General features: G+C 49.2%; 1 protein-coding gene across 2 annotated transcripts in view; it reads left to right on the forward strand.

Annotated features, from left to right (window-relative positions):
- Window positions 1-18,744, forward strand: part of Igsf3 (immunoglobulin superfamily member 3) — a 90,556-nt gene that overhangs the window by 51,762 nt on the left and 20,050 nt on the right. The window contains exons 3-8 of one of the 2 annotated variants that reach the window (XM_057793702.1): window positions 789-1,166; window positions 3,407-3,817; window positions 7,916-8,305; window positions 9,655-9,714; window positions 11,951-12,352; window positions 16,313-16,717. In XM_057793702.1, the coding sequence (XP_057649685.1) occupies window positions 789-1,166; window positions 3,407-3,817; window positions 7,916-8,305; window positions 9,655-9,714; window positions 11,951-12,352; window positions 16,313-16,717 (2,046 nt within the window). The remainder of the gene's footprint in view (window positions 1-788; window positions 1,167-3,406; window positions 3,818-7,915; window positions 8,306-9,654; window positions 9,715-11,950; window positions 12,353-16,312; window positions 16,718-18,744) is intronic. The other variant, XM_057793703.1, reaches the window with a different exon arrangement.

Raw genomic sequence — 18,744 nt, forward strand, 5'->3', positions numbered from 1 at the left:
GACAGAAGTGACCCTGGAGAGCTGTGCCTGAACCAAGAGGCAGGGATTTGATGGGCCGGGCAGAGCCAAGAGCCCAAGGGCAGCTAACCTTGGTTCAGTACTGCTATGTGCCGCCTCTCTGTGCCAGCTGGTGGGAATCTGTTCTGCTTCACACACACATACACACACACACACACACACACACACATACACACAACATGCGTGCGCGCGCTCACTCCCATTGCCGGATCTGCTGGCCTCTGTTTGTGCAGGGAAAAGGAGCTGCTCCTTGGGATGAGATGGAAGAAAGAATGCAGCACTGCCCCACCCCTCCCCCAAATAAAAAAGACTCAGTGGCTTTCTTGGGCCAGCCCCGCTAATCATGGGAGAAACATTTAATTTCAACCAGATTACAAGGCGGTTGCTTTTATTTGTTTTTGGCTGGACTTGTGCCAAGGATTCAACTTTTCCTGTTCATTTTATTAAAAACTTTATAAACAGTATTAATAAATAGATATAAAACTGCCGTATAAATGACAGAGAGACCAAATGAAATTCACAAGGGTCAGCGTTGAATAAGTAACAGAGCCACGTCCTTGTGCGATCAAATGCTCATATATGCAAATTAGATCCAGAGCTTTACTACAGTGTTTTAATTAATATTTATAAATCACAGAGTGCCTTGGAAAGGGCCAGTAACCTATTTATATTGCCATCATGTCGCACAAATAACAGATCCTCAGGGGAGTGCTGTCTGTTTTGCATTTGGTCAGAAAAGTAAGCACGTTGTTGTGTCTGTCTCCCCTTAGGTGTGGTGTCTGCACAGCGACAGGTCACCGTCCAGGAAGGACCTTTGTACCGCACAGAGGGCTCCCATATCACCATTTGGTGCAATGTGAGTGGCTACCAGGGTCCCTCTGAGCAGAACTTCCAGTGGTCCATTTACCTACCCTCTGCTCCGGAACGTGAAGTCCAGATCGTTAGCACAGTGGACTCGTCCTTCCCTTATGCCATCTACACCCAGCGAGTCCGAGGCGGGAAGATCTATGTGGAGAGAATCCAGGGGAACTCGGCCTTGCTGCACATCACAGAGCTGCAAGCCCGGGATGCTGGGGAGTATGAATGTCACACCCCCAACACGGATGAGCGCTACTTTGGGAGTTACAGTGCCAAGATGAACCTAGTGGGTAAGGAGACATTGCTTTCGTGTGGCCGGTGTCAGGCCTGAGCCCCTTCTGTTGCCGTGTACCTTTGCTGCATACTGTATGACTGAAAGACAGACTCCCCAAATATCTTAGGATACATAGGGGTGCATAAGCAAACACAATTTCCATGTACACTTGTGAACACTATTTGAGGCTGACACTTGGGAGTTCTTGTGCAAATGTTAAGAACCTCAGTGATTAACCAGGCCTTTCCTGGTCAAAGGCAATATGAGTACGTAAAGGCAAGATCCGGGAGTGGTGCCCATGCCTATCATCCCAGCATCCAGGAGGTCGAGGCAAGGCACCACCCTGTGGCAACGACATTTGTGGGTGACAGTTTGGAGGGATGGCTCAGAAGGTAAAGGGGTAAGGTCAGCGGGAAGAGAGCAAAGCCCCTAAAAGAGCAAGAGCAAAAGTCCCACCCTCCAGAGGCAGGGACAGTGGCAGTAGATAGATGCTAACAGGAGGATGGCTGCAGGAGGGCGGGAATGTGTGTGAGAGCAATCTCAGGAGAGTCCCTGCCCAGATAACCAGTGAGTTCCAGATGCTCAGAGGGGACAGAGAGCGAGAAGGGAATGAGACCATTTGAGATATAGTAAGTGATTTTAGTGATTCTCAGACAGTAATGGTTCTTCTGGGAACTGAGTGAATCTCAGAGACAGACGGGAGCTTGTGACTGAAGCTGCCCATGAACAGTTGTGTTCTTTAGTCTCCTTCCCTGTTGATCTGAGTTCAATTAATAGAAAATCCAGCGAAGAAGCAGAAGGTGAGAGCTTCTTCAGCAGGCCGGCTCTTTGGGCAGACACGCACTGGAATAGCGCTGCTTGAAGCATCCACTACTGTCCAAAGGGCCTGTCTTTAGTGTGAAGTGATCAACAGAAAGTGTCCCTATTTTGGGGTGCAATTCCCTGGACTCCATCTTTCAGAAATGATGAGGAAAAAGGACAGGTTTTGAGGTCCGGGGAGAGAGTAGGGCTCTGGGTACTGAGACCTCCCTGGCTGCGTGCTAAGAAGCTACAGACTGCCTGTCTCTCTCAATGCTCTCTGTGCTGGGGAGGTTGTAAGCTGGAAGAGTAGGGAGCATTTAGCGTAGGCCCCTCTGGTTAGCACTGCCAGTGAGAAAGGGCAGATAGTAGCAGGAGTGTTCTGATTTGTACCCAAGTCCTGAGCTCGGCAGGACCTGTTGGTGGGGCTTTTGTAATAAGGACACTGCCTTTGCTTCTTCTTCATTTCTGTAATGAACCTCTAAAGTAAGAGGACTTTAAACATCAACATTGGGACAGGAACAGGGAGGAAAACATGCCCCTGGCATGGCTGGAGCGCCTTTATCAGGCAGCAGAGGCAGCGGAGTACGGTGACGTATAGTCTTCAGAAAGATAAAGGTCGGGGGGAAAAAACCCCAGTGACTAGACACAGCAGTGTCTTCATTTGCCCGAGTCCTCTGTGTACAGCCATGGTCACTTTGATGAACCCCATGAAGGCACAGGGGTGTAGCCAGGCTTAATGGTGCCTATTTGTCATCCCACCCACTTGGAAGGCTGAGGCTGGAAGATCACAAGTTCGAGGCCACCTTGGACAACATTGTGAGACTCGGTCTTCAAATTAAAGAGATAGACTGTGGGGGTTGGAGCCCAGTGGTAGAGTACTTGCCTATCAAAGTCCTAGGCTCTTTCCCCAGGACAAGGGGAAAATAGGGAATGATGGTGGTTTTCTCTAGTCCACTCCCCAGTCCCACATCTCAGGACAGTGTGCGGATGAGGTGAACTGGGAGATGGGATGGAGAGGAGGGTCCAGAAGGGAAGAGGGAAAGGGTTTAGGAATGGAAAGCCAGAAGGTCCGGGAGCCATTCCCAGTCAGAAGTGAGGTGAAGGTATCTCAAAGCAATACCAAAACCAACATCAAATCTTATTAGACCTCAGCGATTATTCTTACACAGTTTTCTCAGGGAATTTTTTTGTTGTGTACATTTTTAAAATAAAGTCCATCTTTGCTCTGAGTGTTATTAAAATACCAAGCAGGTGTCCGTGCCAAAAATATTATCTTGGCTACCATAAAAGAAAAGTGTATTTAGGTTTATATGCCTTTCGGGGTTGTCTGTGGCCTCGAATCAATTGTTAGGGCTGCTTTTGTTGAGGCAGTAATAGTGGTTTCTGTGTAGAGAAGGTGAGTCTCAGATTCTGTAGCCTTGTAACCGTCCTCTGTTGGAACTTTCTATGTTACAGTGATCCCAGATTCCCTGCAGACCACAGCTGTCCCCCAGACTCTGCACAAAGTGGAACAGGACCCACTGGAGCTCAGTTGTGAAGTGTCCACTGAGAGTGACCAGCACAGCCACCTCTCAGTATCCTGGCTTCGGCGGAAGGGTGGTGAGAAGCCGGTGGAGGTCATTTCCCTGAGCCGAGACTTCATCCTGCACTCCAGCAGTGAATACGCCCAGCGGCAGAGCCTGGGGGAGGTGCGGCTGGACAAGCTGGGGAGAACCACCTTCCGCCTCACCATCTTCCACCTGCAGCCCTCCGACCAGGGCGAGTTCTACTGCGAGGCTGCTGAGTGGATCCAAGATCCAGATGGCTCTTGGTACGCCATGACTAGGAAGCGCTCCGAGGGTGCTGTGGTCAACGTCCAGCCCACCGGTCAGTCTCTCTCAGCTTCTTGTCCTTTACCTGGTGGGGAGTCAGACACTAGGAGGGTGTGGGGACACCTTGTTTGGTGACCATGACAACACAGTAGGGTTTTGGGTGAGGTTAGAGATGGTTGTGACGTCGGCTGGAGAAAACAGGCTCACATAGACCCAACTTGCAGTGTGTCACAGATAGCTGCCCGTACGGCCCCTGCTCTTCATCGTGTTTTCTTTACTGTATGCTACCATCCTTTATTTTAAAGAAGAAATTTGTTTTTTGAAAATGAGAGATTTTGCAGAAAAGTGTGGCTGGAGAAAAGGCTGGAGCATGGCCAAGAGCATGTATTGCTCTTGCAGGGGACCCAGGTTCAATTCCTAGCTCGTAGCTCACAACTCTTCCTAACTTCAGTCCCAAGGGATCCTTTGCCCTCTTTTGATCTCCAAGCACACATGTGATGTGCACTTATACATGCAGGCACATAAAATGAGCAAATCTTTTTTTAAAAAAATTTAAAAATGAGAGATACCATAGGAAATCTTTGTGTCTTATGACTCTGGGTTCCCATTCCTGATAGCCGTGGATGCCACCCATTTTGATGATGTTTCGATTGCAGAGGACATTTGAGATGATGAGCCTTTTGTTGGATGTGTGAACCAGCAAGCAAAGGAGATGTTAGCGTACCATTATTTTTATATTAATATTCCTGCCATTTTTTAACAACTTCTAAAATGCTTTAACACATATTGTTATGTCTGTGGGGCAAGGGAGGATGGCTTCCTCACCTCGCGGTTAAGCGTAGCGAATACAGTGCTCTGTGGTGTGGTCCCAGTAAGAACCAGATGTGTGCCATGAGGCCCGTGTGTAGTATTAGCCCCTGCTGTGGACGCTTTGTCAAGGGAAGGCCTGGCAGGGTCCCTGAAGGGGAAGCATGATGTGCTTTGGGCTGAGGTAGTGGTGGCGGCCTAGCAAGCTGCAACTCTCCACAGCTTCTCTTGATATTTCCTGAGACTCCGGGTTCTCCTCTAGGTTCTTGCACCTGCAGAACTCCATTGAGAATTGATGCCGTTGTGGCCGGCGTTGGCTGAGCTGGGGCGGGTTCTTACGTGGGCCTGGCTTTGGTTGGAGGATGGTTATCACCTATCACCGGAGGGCCTTGTCTCCTCTCCCTGCTGAGGGCTGTTGGTCCTGCTGACGACAGGATATTTCTGTGTTACAGGTGGCAGTGCTCTTGTCAGCACTGTCTCTTGTCCTCCTTGCAAAGGTGCTGGGACATTTGAGAGCAATGCTTCCGAGTCACCTGATACTGAACTTTCTGACTCATCCCGGAAGTCCCTCCTCAGAGACTCCTGGGGTGGGGCTGGGGAAGCTGTGTCTCTGATGGACTCCCCAGGTCCTTCTTCACTGGTCTGCATTCTGTCTAGTGCAGCTCCAGAGGGAGCAGGCGTGAGGATCTGAACACCCAGTGGGCGTGAAAGCAAATGGAGGTGGGGTTCTTGGTGAGAGGGGCACGCTCGATCTACACTTAGGACCAGGGCTCTTAGTGCCTTCTGGATCTTCTAATATAGAGGCTTCAGTTCCTGTTTATCATTTGCCTTCCTGCTTGGTCTTAAGATCAGTGTCAAAAAAGTCTGGGCCTAATTTCGAGTCTTAATGCTTTTAAATTAGGTTGCATCAGCTAATCTTCTTTTATTTTAATCTTACCAATTTAGAATTAGGACATTTTGAACTTGCCCTGCAAATGTATCCAGACTAAGCCAGCAAAGGAAAATTTTAATGGAAAAAAATAAACGTTGATATCTTCACGGTGTGTACATATTCAGGCTCAGGAGTTGCAACTCCATCTTCCGGCCTTTTTCTTCATGTTTATTTTAATAGACATTAGTCTTTCCAGCACTGAAGGTGTAGTGCGAGGCTCCAGGGCTGCCAAGATGAGTGACATCTCCCTGTGCGGTGATGCAGGGTCATGGGGACATGTAGAGCCCCGCTGGGAGGTCTGTTCACCTGTTGGTGGCAGCACTGGTTGTCTCTGTAACTTAGTCGAGGGGTCCATTGTAAGCGGACTCTCAGAGACACTCATAGCATGACACACCCATCGTGTCGTTGGACATGGACATCTAAAGACTGAACACAAGTGAGGAGGACTTGGGAGAGCCCTTAGGGCAAGATTAGGACCAAGTTCAAGAGACCCATGGCAGTAGGAGGTGGTCCGAGAACAAGCCCCGTTGTCAAAGGAGCAGAATGGTCAGGCAAGGCAGGGGAGAGGCAGAAAGGATGCTGTCCTGGAACCAAGGGAGGAGAGCAGCTCCAGAGGCTAGAGCTTGCTCGGGAGGATGAGGGTCGGGTCAGCCATTGGTGTTGCTCACTAGGTCAGTGGACAAGGGATCAGGAAGCCAGATGTCAGTGGGCCAGGAAAAGGGGATATAGCTTACGTCCAATTCCATAGTCAATTGATTGGGTATAAGCAAGAGCAGATTGCTCTGCAGAAAGGGGGGTTTGCATCTCCAGGAAATGTGAAGGCTCCATGGAACTTGAGGCATCCTCATGGGATAAGCAGCATCCGGGGCTGCCAAAAGAGGAAAGCCCTGGCGGTAGCCCACTTAGCCTAGGACAGATGAGAAGGTCTGAGACCCTGGGATTCCCTGTATGCCACACTGGCAGTCTCCTGGAAGGAGTGCCTTTTACGGTTGATGATGGATTATGAATCACTGTGTTTTATTGATCAGAGGGCTAATGACAATGGATAACATGGGCACGGTCTCATCTGGGTACATTGCCCTAGCAGACAGTAGCAGAATAAAATCCTTTTGCTTTCTGCCATTGTCTCTCAGGACTATTTCATATGAGATGGGGCGGAGGCCACAGCTGACATGTCACAGGTATTCTTGAGAGGGCTTTGGGTAATACAGGGAGGAGCTAGTCACGGGCAAGAAATGGTGTCTGACTCAGGAGACTGACCTGTGTGGAAGGAGGAGACGAAGAGAAAACATGCTGAGTGGACTGGAGAAGAGCAACGCTTCCTTGGCTCACACGGTTCATTTCCACGGGGAAATAGGACGCTCATGTGCTTGAAGAGCATGAGGGATGGGCTCGGGACAACTGAGGCACGGATCTCGCAGATGGTAGTGATGGCCCGGAAATGCCGCATAGGGAAAGCCATTATGGCATTGAGTTTGATGAGTCCTTAGACACTCACACTCCACCATGATGGGATTTTCCTCTCTAGTCTCTTCAAGAAGCATAGCTGGAACTGGAAGGAGTTAGGAGCCACGGGCTCCCACAGCAAGGGGAGATGGTACCCTTCCCCAAGTCCTAAGGCCTCTTCCTATCCCCTCACTTCCACCGTGAGTGCTCCTGCTACAGGGTGAAGTCTCTTGAGTCGACCACCAACTACTACTGTTTCTTGGAGTTCGTGGCATTGTTTGCAGGGGTGATACTGCTGGGCTTAGATAGATACCAGCTCTTGGGAGAGTTCCTGCCTTGATCCTTGGCCATTTCCAGAGGCGCTTGACTGTTAGTGGAAGTAGATTCTGTCCTGCTCTGTCCGAGTAAAGTCATGACCAGCGGGTTGTAGGCTGGTGCAAAGACATTTTGTGGGTCGCAGCTAGTTTGTCTTACCCACATCTAATTCTCAGTGTTCTTATAGTGGTAGAGAAGAATCTCAGTAAATCCACCGAGTTTTGATTAGAACTGGGGTCAGCGCCTGATTTTGTCTCACAGACCTCTGTGAGGTGAGTCTTACAGGATCTGCTGAGCAAACAAACGTCCTTGTAATCATGTTGCTCTAGCGGAACTCAGGCCTGGACCTTTGCCAGCTGCCACTGAGTGAGACTTAGGCTTGTCTGTGGGCGCCGGAGGTTTAATCTGGAGCAGTGTGCTCCTTGACAGAGTCCTGTTGGTCTAGATGCAAATGGTAAGCTCCCAAGAGCACCTGGGTTTGGTTGGGACTCTAAGAGTTTGCATGGCTGGAGTTGGGTTTTTCTCTCAAGATGAACACTGAGTCGTCTCTGTGGTTAGTGTCATGAAGAAGGTTGGGGAATAGGGATTTCCTGAAGCAGTTTGGGTTGCAGCCCTCATTTGCCCAGAATGCATCCAATCTGTTTGTGTTCGCAGACAAAGAGTTCACCGTGCGCCTGGAGACAGATAAGCGGCTACACACAGTGGGCGAGGCAGTGGAGTTCAGGTGTATCCTAGAGGCTCAGAACATTCCTGACCGGTACTTTGCCGTCTCCTGGGCCTTCAACAGCTCACTCATCGCCACCATGGGGCCTAACGCTGTGCCGGTCCTCAACAGTGAATTTGCCCACCGTGAAGCCAAGGGACAGCTTAAAGTGGCCAAAGAGGGTGACGGTGTCTTCGTACTTAAGATATACCACCTCCGCCAGGAAGACAGCGGCAAATACAACTGCCGGGTGACAGAGCGAGAGAAGACTGTCACTGGCGAGTTCATCGACAAGGAAAGCAAGCGTCCCAAGAACATCCCCATCGTCGTCCTTCCCCTCAGTAAGTAGAAGTGCGTCGTTTCCTATTTCCTGGTGCAGTGACTAGTGCCATATTGAGAAGTAGTGGAGAGAGAATAGCTCCAGGCAGTACTGGGATAAGAGGACCAGAGAGAGGGCCTCTCTGCCTTCTCCAGCCCCCGGTCTACAAAGCAGCAGGGGCATGTCTTGGCTGGAGATGGTACTTGCAGACTTGAACTCACGCAGCTTGGTGTAAAACACCAGCCTTGCCAGCTCAGCTTGGGAGAAGACCAGGAAGTCATTTGCTCTTCTGGAGGAGTTAAATCCCAGAAGAAGTGGGTAGAGGCCTGCCTTGAAATCTCACTTAAGGAGAGCTCATCTCTTATGGGAGGATTTGGGTATCATCAACTGCATTGTTAGGAAGGATTTGCTGTCTGGGTTTTTCCAGGTATCAAGGCGGGTAGTTCCCTAATTGTCTCTTCTGTACTGAAATTGCATTGTTAGAAGGTGGTGGGTGGTAGAGCACTTGGCTGGCGTGCACGAAGTGATAGGTTCATCCCAATGTGCACATAGATGGTCAGGGGATGGAGTGTCTGTCTTACTGGAGTGTGCTTTGAGAGCTCAGGCCTCTCAAGGCTGCTCCAGGGGCTCTGCCTCCATGCACACTGACTGTGTCAGGATGGGTGGTGCCCTTCTGGGAACTTCAGCGATGAACAGAGTGCATGCATGCTGTGTTTAAAATATCCATGGTGTCGAGATGTTCTTATTAATCTCTTTTCTCTCACAGTTCTGTTTTTAGCAAAACGTTAATCAAAACTCACAACGCTCTGATTTTTAAACAAGATGGTCCAGTTTAAGAACTAACCTTTAACCTTTTCTTAGCTCCTAGGACTGTTCCTCCTCTTAGCCTTGTAATGATTTCCTTTACATTTTTATTTACATGTTTATGTGTTTGAAATGTTTCTCTGTTGAGTGTGAAGTCCAAAATGGATTGAGGAGGCCTGTCACCCTTCTCTCTCTTTTCATCAATGGGATTGTTTTCTGTCATGCTTGTTGTACTTAACACACACACACACACACACACACACACACACACGTAACCTTGAACTCTGGTGCTTTTCTTGCAATTGCATGGTGCTTTGCATAGAGTAGGTGCTTGCTGAATATATGTACAGTTAAAACGATCAGATTGAATGCCCACACTCTATCCTGTTTTCCTGTGCCTGCCCTAACCACAGACTCCGTGCTTTTAAACTAATCTCTCCTTGTTTCGTGAGGGTGGCTGAAGGGCGGCCACCCTGTTTGCCTCCTCTATCTTTGTACTAAAAGATTTCCCCCAGCCCTTCCAAGAACTTGTTTGATGATCTGTGGCCTGCTATATTGCTTTTCCAGCAGATAACTGGGTAGTTAAAGTCCCCCAGCAGCACCAGATCCCGCCCCAAGGCCACTTGGGTAAGTCTACTGAAGAACAACAATCAATCGGTAATGGTGATAATGCCCTGGATTTTAATGGCACCTTTCCTCCTAAGAACCCAAAGTGCTTCTGCATAAACGATCTCTCTGCTCTCAATCCTCCAATCTCCGTCCAAGCTAGCGTTACATCCATCTTGTGAATGGAGACGTCAGAGCACACACAGGGAAGTGTCTGATCCGGTTGTTCAGTTAGTGGTTGAGCTTGCAATTGCATTAGGAACATTTGCTCTAACTCCAAACCCGCTGCTCTGCGCTTAGCCTGTGCTCCACCAGCAGCCTCCTGATTGGGAATTTCATTTATGAACACACACTCAGATTTTGAATGATTCTGTCCTAGTTTTCATTCAGTCCGGAGGATTTTACCTTGTTCTAAGCCTGGGAACCCAGATAAATAGTTCAGTGCAGCAGCAAATCTGTGCTTGTCCAGGCCTCGGCTGCCAGAGGCTTTCCTTCTATCTAGGTTTTCCAGGCTTCCTCCAAATAGCCATCCCGAATGTCCTTAGGAGTCCACTGGGGTGGCAGTAGTGCATACGACTGATGTCCGACAGGTCGTTTTTCTGCATGAGACAGACCAGACGGTTTTCTTCCTTGATCCTGAAGCTGTCTTCTGCATCTCACCTCGAGCTGAAAGCAGTGGGGAAGGATATTGGTGATGACGAATAACACTGGGGCTGTAACTCAGCAGTGGAGTGCCTGTGGAGCACCCATGAGCCTTAGCTTCAACCTCAGTTCTCCCACTTCCCCATTCTCAGTGTCATGATCCTAAGTAGACACTCGGTAGAGTCCCAACTGTGCACGTGATAACTGAGGCTTGGTGAGAACACCAGGATTCCAGTCAGGAGGCAGGCAGTGCGGCCAAGCTCCGAAGCCCTGCCGACAAGAGCCTTGCCCTGGGCAGGCTGTCCTCTGAGGCCTGCTCTTCCCACATGGTCCAGACCCACTTCCTGTGGAGCAAGCACAGCCTACTCACTATGACACAAGCTAGGCGCTGAGGCCCGGTGCTCTTCTTTGCCGTTTCTGTCTGTGGGGAAATGAAGGGGGGAAGAATAAAGTGGATCCAAATGCTGCAGTAATCGGGTGCTTCTTGATCTGGGGTTTGACTTAATCGATTGTCAGTGGTGCCTAGAAAATTGAATCCAAATTGATTATGACACTATGTGTTGTGTTGTTTAATTTATATGAGCTTATTGAACTCAATATAGGTAATTATACAAAATAATATATGCATAATTAGGAAAGTGTTAGCCATGCTGTTTATGAAGGCAGAAATATCCGAGTATAGTAAGATCAATCATGATTGTGGACACCGCCTTTAAAAAGCGCAGTGTGTTACACAATCTGTGTGATTGTCTTACTTGCTTTTTAATCTTTTGTAAGTTAAAAATGGTATCATACAGAAGAAGAAGCTGAGGCTTGTCAAGTTTGAATCATCCCCTTGACTGAGACCAGATATCCAAAGGAGTGGCAAAGGCTAGACCAAGCTAGGCTGGGATTGAAGTTCTTATCCCCACTTTTGCTTGGCAGACTGTCTGGGTGGCGAGCAGAGGTGCCCCAGGGCTGAATGAGTGGGTAGGACAGGGGAGCGGTACATAGTGAGCTTCTGTGTTAATAAAAACATGAAACTTCGCTCTCCACACACTCCTGCTGAGGCTAGACCATCTGTGCCCCATTTTCCACACACAAGCATGTGCCATCTTCCAAATACTTCCTGACATTTTTTTCTACTTCCTAATATTTACCCGAAGGATTCAAATGGCACACTAAGGATTTTATAGCTTTTGTTTGACTGCTGTAACTCCAAGTGCTGGAAGATTGGGGTGTGGTCGGATTAGGAAGTTTTTCCTCATGCCGAAACTCCGAGCCTTGAACAGCATCTGAACAGGTCACCCAGAAATAATTTTATGCTATCAACACCCTGTCATTGTATTGAATTTCTCAGGTTCTGATTTACTCTTAGGTCTTAGGACCTCATTATTCCAATCCACTCCACAAGCAAAGAGCATTCTAGGCTACCAGATCTAGGAGGCAATGCCCGGTCTGCACCAGCCAGATCGTACAGCAGTAAGTTGTCAGAGCAAATCAGAATGGTTTGGCTCCTTTGACCTTCACTGTCAGAGTCATGGGATTTGGTTTGCACCCTTCTTCTGGTGTCACCTGTGAAGAAGGCGCCATGGAGACCGTAAACCCCCAGTGTGGCACTCTCTCTCCTCCCCAGAAAGCAGCATTTCCGTGGAGGTGGCCAGCAATGCCAGCGTCATCCTCGAGGGTGAGGATCTGCACTTCTCCTGTAGCGTCCGCACAGTGGGCAGACTGCAGGGCCGCTTCTCTGTCATCTGGCAGCTTGTGGACAGGCAGAACCGCCGCAGCAATGTCATGTGGCTAGACCGGGACGGCACCGTGCAACCGGGCTCGTCCTACTGGGAGCGCAGCAGCTTCGGGGGCATCCAGATGGAGCAGGTGCAGCCCAACTCCTTCAGCCTGGGCATCTTCAACAGCAGGAAGGAGGACGAGGGCCAGTATGAATGCCATGTGACCGAGTGGGTACGGGCTGTGGATGGAGAGTGGCAGATCGTGGGAGAGCGCCGTGCCAGTACCCTTGTCTCCATCACGGCTCTCGGTGAGTGAGCAGTGAGACCATGGCAGATGCTTTTTGCCAGGCTCCTTCCCTTTTAATCAGTGTTCTGGTTGGAGGGCCTGGGGAGATGCCTCAGTTATTACAGTGCATCCTGTAAGCGTGAAGATCTGGAGTTCAGGTTCACAGAACCCTGGTAAAATGTTGAGTGAGCTCAGCATCCTGCCTGTTGTAGGAGGCCACTTGTTCATTTCCCGGCTGCCCAGACTCCTGAAATAACCACACAGAAACTGTATTAATTAAATCATGGCTTGGCCCAATAGCTCTATCTTCTTATGGGCTAACTCTTACATATTAATTTAACCCATTTCTACTGATCTGTGTATTGCCATGTGGTTGTGGCTTACCGGGTAAAGTTCCAGCAAATGTCTCCCGTGGGGCTACATGGCTTCTCTCCAACTCTACCTTCTTTCTCCCAGCATTCAGTTTAGTTTTCCCTGCTTACCTAAGTTCTGTCTTGTGCAGGCCTAAGACAGATTTTTTATTAACCAACAGTATTCACAATATACAAAGGGGAATCCCATATCACATGCCTGTAATTTTAGCCCCAGAAGCTGACAGACATGGGTTCCTTAGAGCAAGCTAGCTATCAAGACCAGCCATTATCAGTTAGCTCTGGGTTTGATTGAGAGACCCTGCCTCATCTAATAAGGTGGAAGAACAATTGAGAATGCCTGACATCAGTCCTGGGCCTGTGCATGCATATGCACACACAACCATAGACAGACATGCATATACTCATATGCATCACATCACACACATGCACACATACACACATACGCACACATGCGCAGCAAAAAGGAAAACAAGTTTTGATTAGAGATAATGGTATCTTCTAGAGTGTTTTATTGAAGGGCTTGAGGATACTAACAGTAGGTGGTGGGTGGGGCACCTGGGGCTAGGAACTCCTGTAGGCTGATGCCATCCCTGGCGCTGGGTGAGCTGGGTGGTATGAGGACCCTAGTGGATAAGTGCCATCAACTAGCAGGACACGGCTGTGGTAAAACTGGCCTGGAAAGGAGGAATGACCAGGTATAGTGATAAGTTTCTCCCACCCACAGGGTGTCTTACTCAGCTGCTCACAGCCCAGCCCCCCAAAGTGTCTGAACAGGATGGAAATCCCATTGCCCATGACACAGCATTTGCCCCACGTCTGGCCGAGTCTCAGTACTCAGCTCAGTTGTCCCATTTAGGCCTGTGTTTTTATCTCTTCCTCTATGAAGCTCCCACTTAAGAAAAAAAAAAAAAAAACATTTCCTCATTTGCCCGGAGTGAAAAGATACCTTGAGATCTGCAGAAACCAAGTGTGATTAGATTTGTGCCTCACGGGGTATCCAAAGAGGCTTCTTTCCGTGTTATCTGCCAGATGCAGTCCATCTATCACGGTTTTAAAAGACCAACCTCCTGCTTTGCTGGGAAGATAACTTATTTTGTCAGGCCTTCTGTTGTCGGTCCCCATTCCCAGGGACTGTGTCGCCACCTCAGGTAAGGCTGGTGGTGCTGTCGAGCACTCAATAAAGACAGCAGCACAGGGTAGATCTGCCCACGACCAAGTCCGTGTTCTCCCTTCTCGGATTAGGGCAGCACTGGCTTTATTCTTAAATGTCTGTTTTCAGTTTTCTAGTGATAAAGCGTTTTCCATTTGATGTTTAACTCCCCCGTGCCAGGGCTTCCCTCCAGCTGCCTTGCAAAGGGGGGAAGCCACCTGTCACTGTTCTAGGAATCCTTGGGCTTTTCAGGGTAACAAGGTGTCTCCCCAAGCAAGGCATGCAGTAAAAAGAGACATGCAAGCAGCAGGAAACAGGAAGCTGCTCTAGACCCCTGGCGTTCTGTGGTTGCTTGTTTGGTTAGACTGGCTGCTGTCTAGGTCCTGAAACAGACACAGCATCATGTAACCCAGATGCAGCCTGTGTCCCCCTGCACCTCACTGCGATTGCATCAGCTTTCTGAATGCTTCATACCAAAGATGGGCTTGCCTTCTGCAGTCACCAGGCAGCTCTGATGTCTGTGTCTAGAAACTTCCTCCAGTGATGATTGCAGTCCCTGCTGCCTATGCTTGGCACCACTGTGGACTTGGACATGGGAACCTGGGAGATGGTTCTGAGATCTCCTACGTGTAGATTGTTCCCCACTGAAGACATTAGGGTATCCAGGGAGGGTGATTCAGGGTGCTTTCCCTGGAAGGAATTTTACAGTTTCAGGTAATCTACCCTGGGGGTGTTCTTAAGCTCACCATGTATCTGGCCGCCCTCACAGCCAGGACAGATGGAGTAGCACTCCCTTGGATTCCCGAGGCCAGCTCTGCTCACTTGACCCTCTCTCTAGATTCCCTCTAGAACTAGGACCGTGGTTGTCCAGCCAGCCATAGTCTTTATCTAAAGTAAACAGCAACGCATAAAAATGTTTGTATTGCTATAATTAATAATGGATCTTCTTCAACCGTGACAGATGTGCGGATGAACTAATAGGCTGCCCACAGACCATTGTGACTATGAAGGGATACCTTGGCTATGTGCACTTGGTCTGTGTCCACGGTGTAGGCCTGTGTTGCTTTGGGCACCATGGCTTCATATGTGAAGCCAGAAACACCCAGTGCAGGACCTGTTCCCTGGCATCTCCGATCTTTACCTCTCTTATGGCATGTGTACTACACACCACTGCCTAAGTGGCCATCACGGCCACACAGGGTTGATCTCTGTGTCTTCATTTTTTAAATTAAAGATCCAGAGAGTTCAGCAATTTTTGCCAACCTGTTCTCTAACAACTCCCCAGGGAAATCCCCAAGATTCTTACTGTGCTTTGAGTTTTACCTGCAGACTTTAAAGTATTTCATCCCTTTGGTTTCTTAGACAAACTGCATATTTTCTAGACTGTATATGATGTCCTACATACTCATTTAAACTTCACAAGGACCCTTTACAGAAAGGAAAACAGAAGCAGAGGGGACTTAGATTATTTACTCAATGTCACACAGCTAGGAAGTGTCCAGAAGGTGACTGCCTGCAGAGTTGGTGCCTTTAATCAGTCTGATGATTCCCCCGGGCAGAGCAACCCCAGGCTGGCCCTGGAGTGAGGTGCACACAGGGCTGTACCCTGACTCTACCATTTACTACTCACAATAGCAAGCAGTTTACTTGACTTCTCTGCACTCTGCAAAAGGGGCAGCAAGCCCACCTGAGCTCCCAGTGCTGATCCAATGAGGGGTGAAAGCAGAGCCTCCCACACCGGGCTTGGCACGCAGCATTCAGCACACACCGACCAGCATTACTTTCATATGATCCTCGCCAATGTGCCCATCCACACTGAAGGAACTGTGACTCCCTTGTACCAGAGAATGAGCGTTAGAGGCCAGGGATGCCTCCCAGTCAGTAAGAAATATTGAGAGACCACAGCCCACTGGGACTGCAGGAACCTCAATTTCGGAGTGATGCCCCACCCACCTCAGGTGTCCATCTACTGAAGACCAGGCCCTCCTGCCATATGTCCCTTAATACCTGTCTGAACCTAGGTCTTGTGGGGACTTAGAGGAGAGGCTGACGTCATGCACTAGAAGACCAGGGACAGGTATCTAAAAGTGTTGGGTACATGCAGTGAAGGAAACTGGCTTTGCACAGAATTCTGGGATTGCTAGGAATGGCCGTGGCTTTGGTATCTTAGCTTAGAGGAGGTAGTGCTGTAAACCCACACGAGGCGCTCCGGTCTCACTGGGAGGAGACAGGGCCGGGTTGCTCAGAATAGCCTGGGCCCTCTTTGTTTAAAGTCTTAGGAACCGTTGAGTCGGGCCTCAGCACAGCACCTAAAGAAATAGCTCGCTCGCGACCAGAAAGCTTAAGAACCTGCAGCCTCCACTCTGACTGCCAGCTTTGCCAGGTGACCCACATTTGATGACACACTACCCCAGAAAAGCCAGATACCGTCTGCCTTACCTCTCTGCTCTCCCTGCAGAAACGGGTTTTGCAGTCACAGCCATCTCCCGGACGCCAGGGGTGACCTACAGTGACTCCTTTGACTTGCAGTGCATCATCAAACCCCACTACCCATCCCGAGTCCCTGTGTCGGTGACATGGCGGTTCCAGCCAGTGGGCACGGTCGAGTTCCATGATCTGGTGACCTTCACGCGGGATGGAGGGGTTCAGTGGGGAGACAGGTCATCTACCTTCCGAACTCGGACTGCCATCGAGAAGGCCGAGTCCAGCAACAATGTCCGCCTGAGCATCAGCCGGGCCAGTGACACGGAGGCAGGCAAGTACCAGTGTGTGGCAGAGCTGTGGCGGAGGAACTACAACAACACCTGGACAAGGCTGGCGGAGAGGACCTCCAACCTGCTGGAGATCCGGGTACTGCAGCCAGGTGGGTGCTCAGGTTCCAAGGCCTCCCTCCTGTAGGGCCCACGTGTGTCTGCATGACATGGTGAGAGACATGGGGGTGTGTGCTTATGTGGTAAGAGACATGAGAATGTGCCCTTAAATGACACAGTAAGGAGGATGTGTGCTTATGTAACACAGTGGGGTACACAGGGATGTGCGCATATGTGCTATGAAGATATGTGCTCATATGATGTGAGATACGAATGTTTGTTCTTTCCTGACATATATGAGGGTGTGCTTGTCCATGATACAAGAGCCGTGAGGATGTCTGCTCCTGCTTATGTGACATGGTAAGACATTGAAGGGCATCTGCTTGCATGACTGAGAGATGTGAGGAAATAGAGTACTGAGCCCTGGCACAGCATGTTTCCCACTTCTGAGAAATTCCAATCACATACACCCCCTTTCCTCGGTGGCTAGTTCATGTCTTGCATGCGTTTTCTCCCTGTGTGTTTGTAGGTGGCGGGCACTAGGACACTTCTAGATCCTCCAGCATGAGACCCCTAAGAACAGGACGTCGTCCTACCTAACCACAGCCCCGTTGTCATACTCAGGAATTCATCATTGCAGTCTCGTTACCCGCAACTCCCCAGTTGTCTCAGCAGGATTTTTCAGTGTAATCCCACACACACCACACACACCTCCAAGGAGACTTCAGTTAGGGAGCACACAGCACTTGGAGTTGTCCTGTCTCTTTGCACTCTCTTAACCAAGAACTATCCCCAGCCTGTGTGTGTGTGTGTGTGTGTGTGTGTGACATTAAAACATGGGCAGGCTGTTCCGATCTTTAAACCTGTCTCTTAAAGTCCTGGCAGTAACTTTGTGTGTGGGATTTCCCTTAGAACTTAGAGGAGAAAGGAAAGACATTGGTATTTATCGAGCTTCTCTGCCCCCACCCCCATTAGGAAGAACAGCCCTTTGATTACAATTTTACATTTCCTGGAATAATTAAGGGACTAGCCTAAGGCCATAGGCCTGGTCACTGGAGGAACCATGTGGTTTTTTTCTATAGTCTTCTCTTAACTCATTTCCTGTCATATGGGCAGAATTCCTTTCTCTTGTGGAAGTCCATTCATTCAGAAGTCACTAACTTGGCGGGCATTCTGCATGGAGATGCCTTCAGACACCTTCACCAGGCATTCCACTGACTCGAGAAGTAACTTGGGTTTTTCTATCTGTTTTGTGACTGACTAGGTTGGAAGGTGATGGCGCAGAGTGCCCAGTCTAGGATGCTGTACCCCTAGAATAGAAAAGGCACCCACACAGCCAATGGTGGTGTTTAGAACTTACAAATAGTTGAGTTGTTTTGTTTTTTTTGTTTTTGTTTTTCCTGTCTTTCTGACCCACTCAGTTTGCAAACATGGTTTGGACCTTGTTCTCCCGTTATGATTAGTGTACCCAGACTGGTCACATCAGAGGCCACAAACAGGGAAGTTTTTAGCATGAGAGGTTAAAAGGGGTAAGGTCTGAGTTTATCCTTCCCCTTGCCTGACCCCATCACAGAGGCCTCTTCTGTACCACATTTGAACAAATGGGTTTTGTAGATGGTGAGACTGTGTCTGGCCAATTAGAGCTCAACTGGGCCAACAGGATGCTGAAGAAGAGGCTTTCTTCAGTGGGCGTTCAGGTTAATGGAGGGCTAAGCGGAGACCCCATTTGATGTAAACACTTGTCGAAGACGGGGAGATAACCCCTGGCTGCCTTATGGCGTAGAGTGTGTGCGGGTGGTAATTGTGTTTTTGTTGTCTTGTCTGCCGCTCAGGGTCCGTGTTCTAAGTGGCAGTACTGTCACATGGTTTTGCAGCTTGCAGAGGTAGCAGAGGCAGTGACCCCGAGACCTTGCTTGTCTTTGCCCCTCTGAATAAGCCCCTACTGTTTGCTGTTTTGTTACTACTTGGAATCAACTAGAGCCCTGAAGCCCATGTGTGCACTTAGTCCTTTAAGGTTCTCATTGCTTGGATTCTGATTTAAATTTATGGTGACTCTTTTGACCACCATGAGCCGTGACCA

Source organism: Chionomys nivalis, chromosome 18 (genome assembly GCF_950005125.1).
Source record: "Chionomys nivalis chromosome 18, mChiNiv1.1, whole genome shotgun sequence".
Taxonomy (NCBI): domain Eukaryota; kingdom Metazoa; phylum Chordata; class Mammalia; order Rodentia; family Cricetidae; genus Chionomys; species Chionomys nivalis.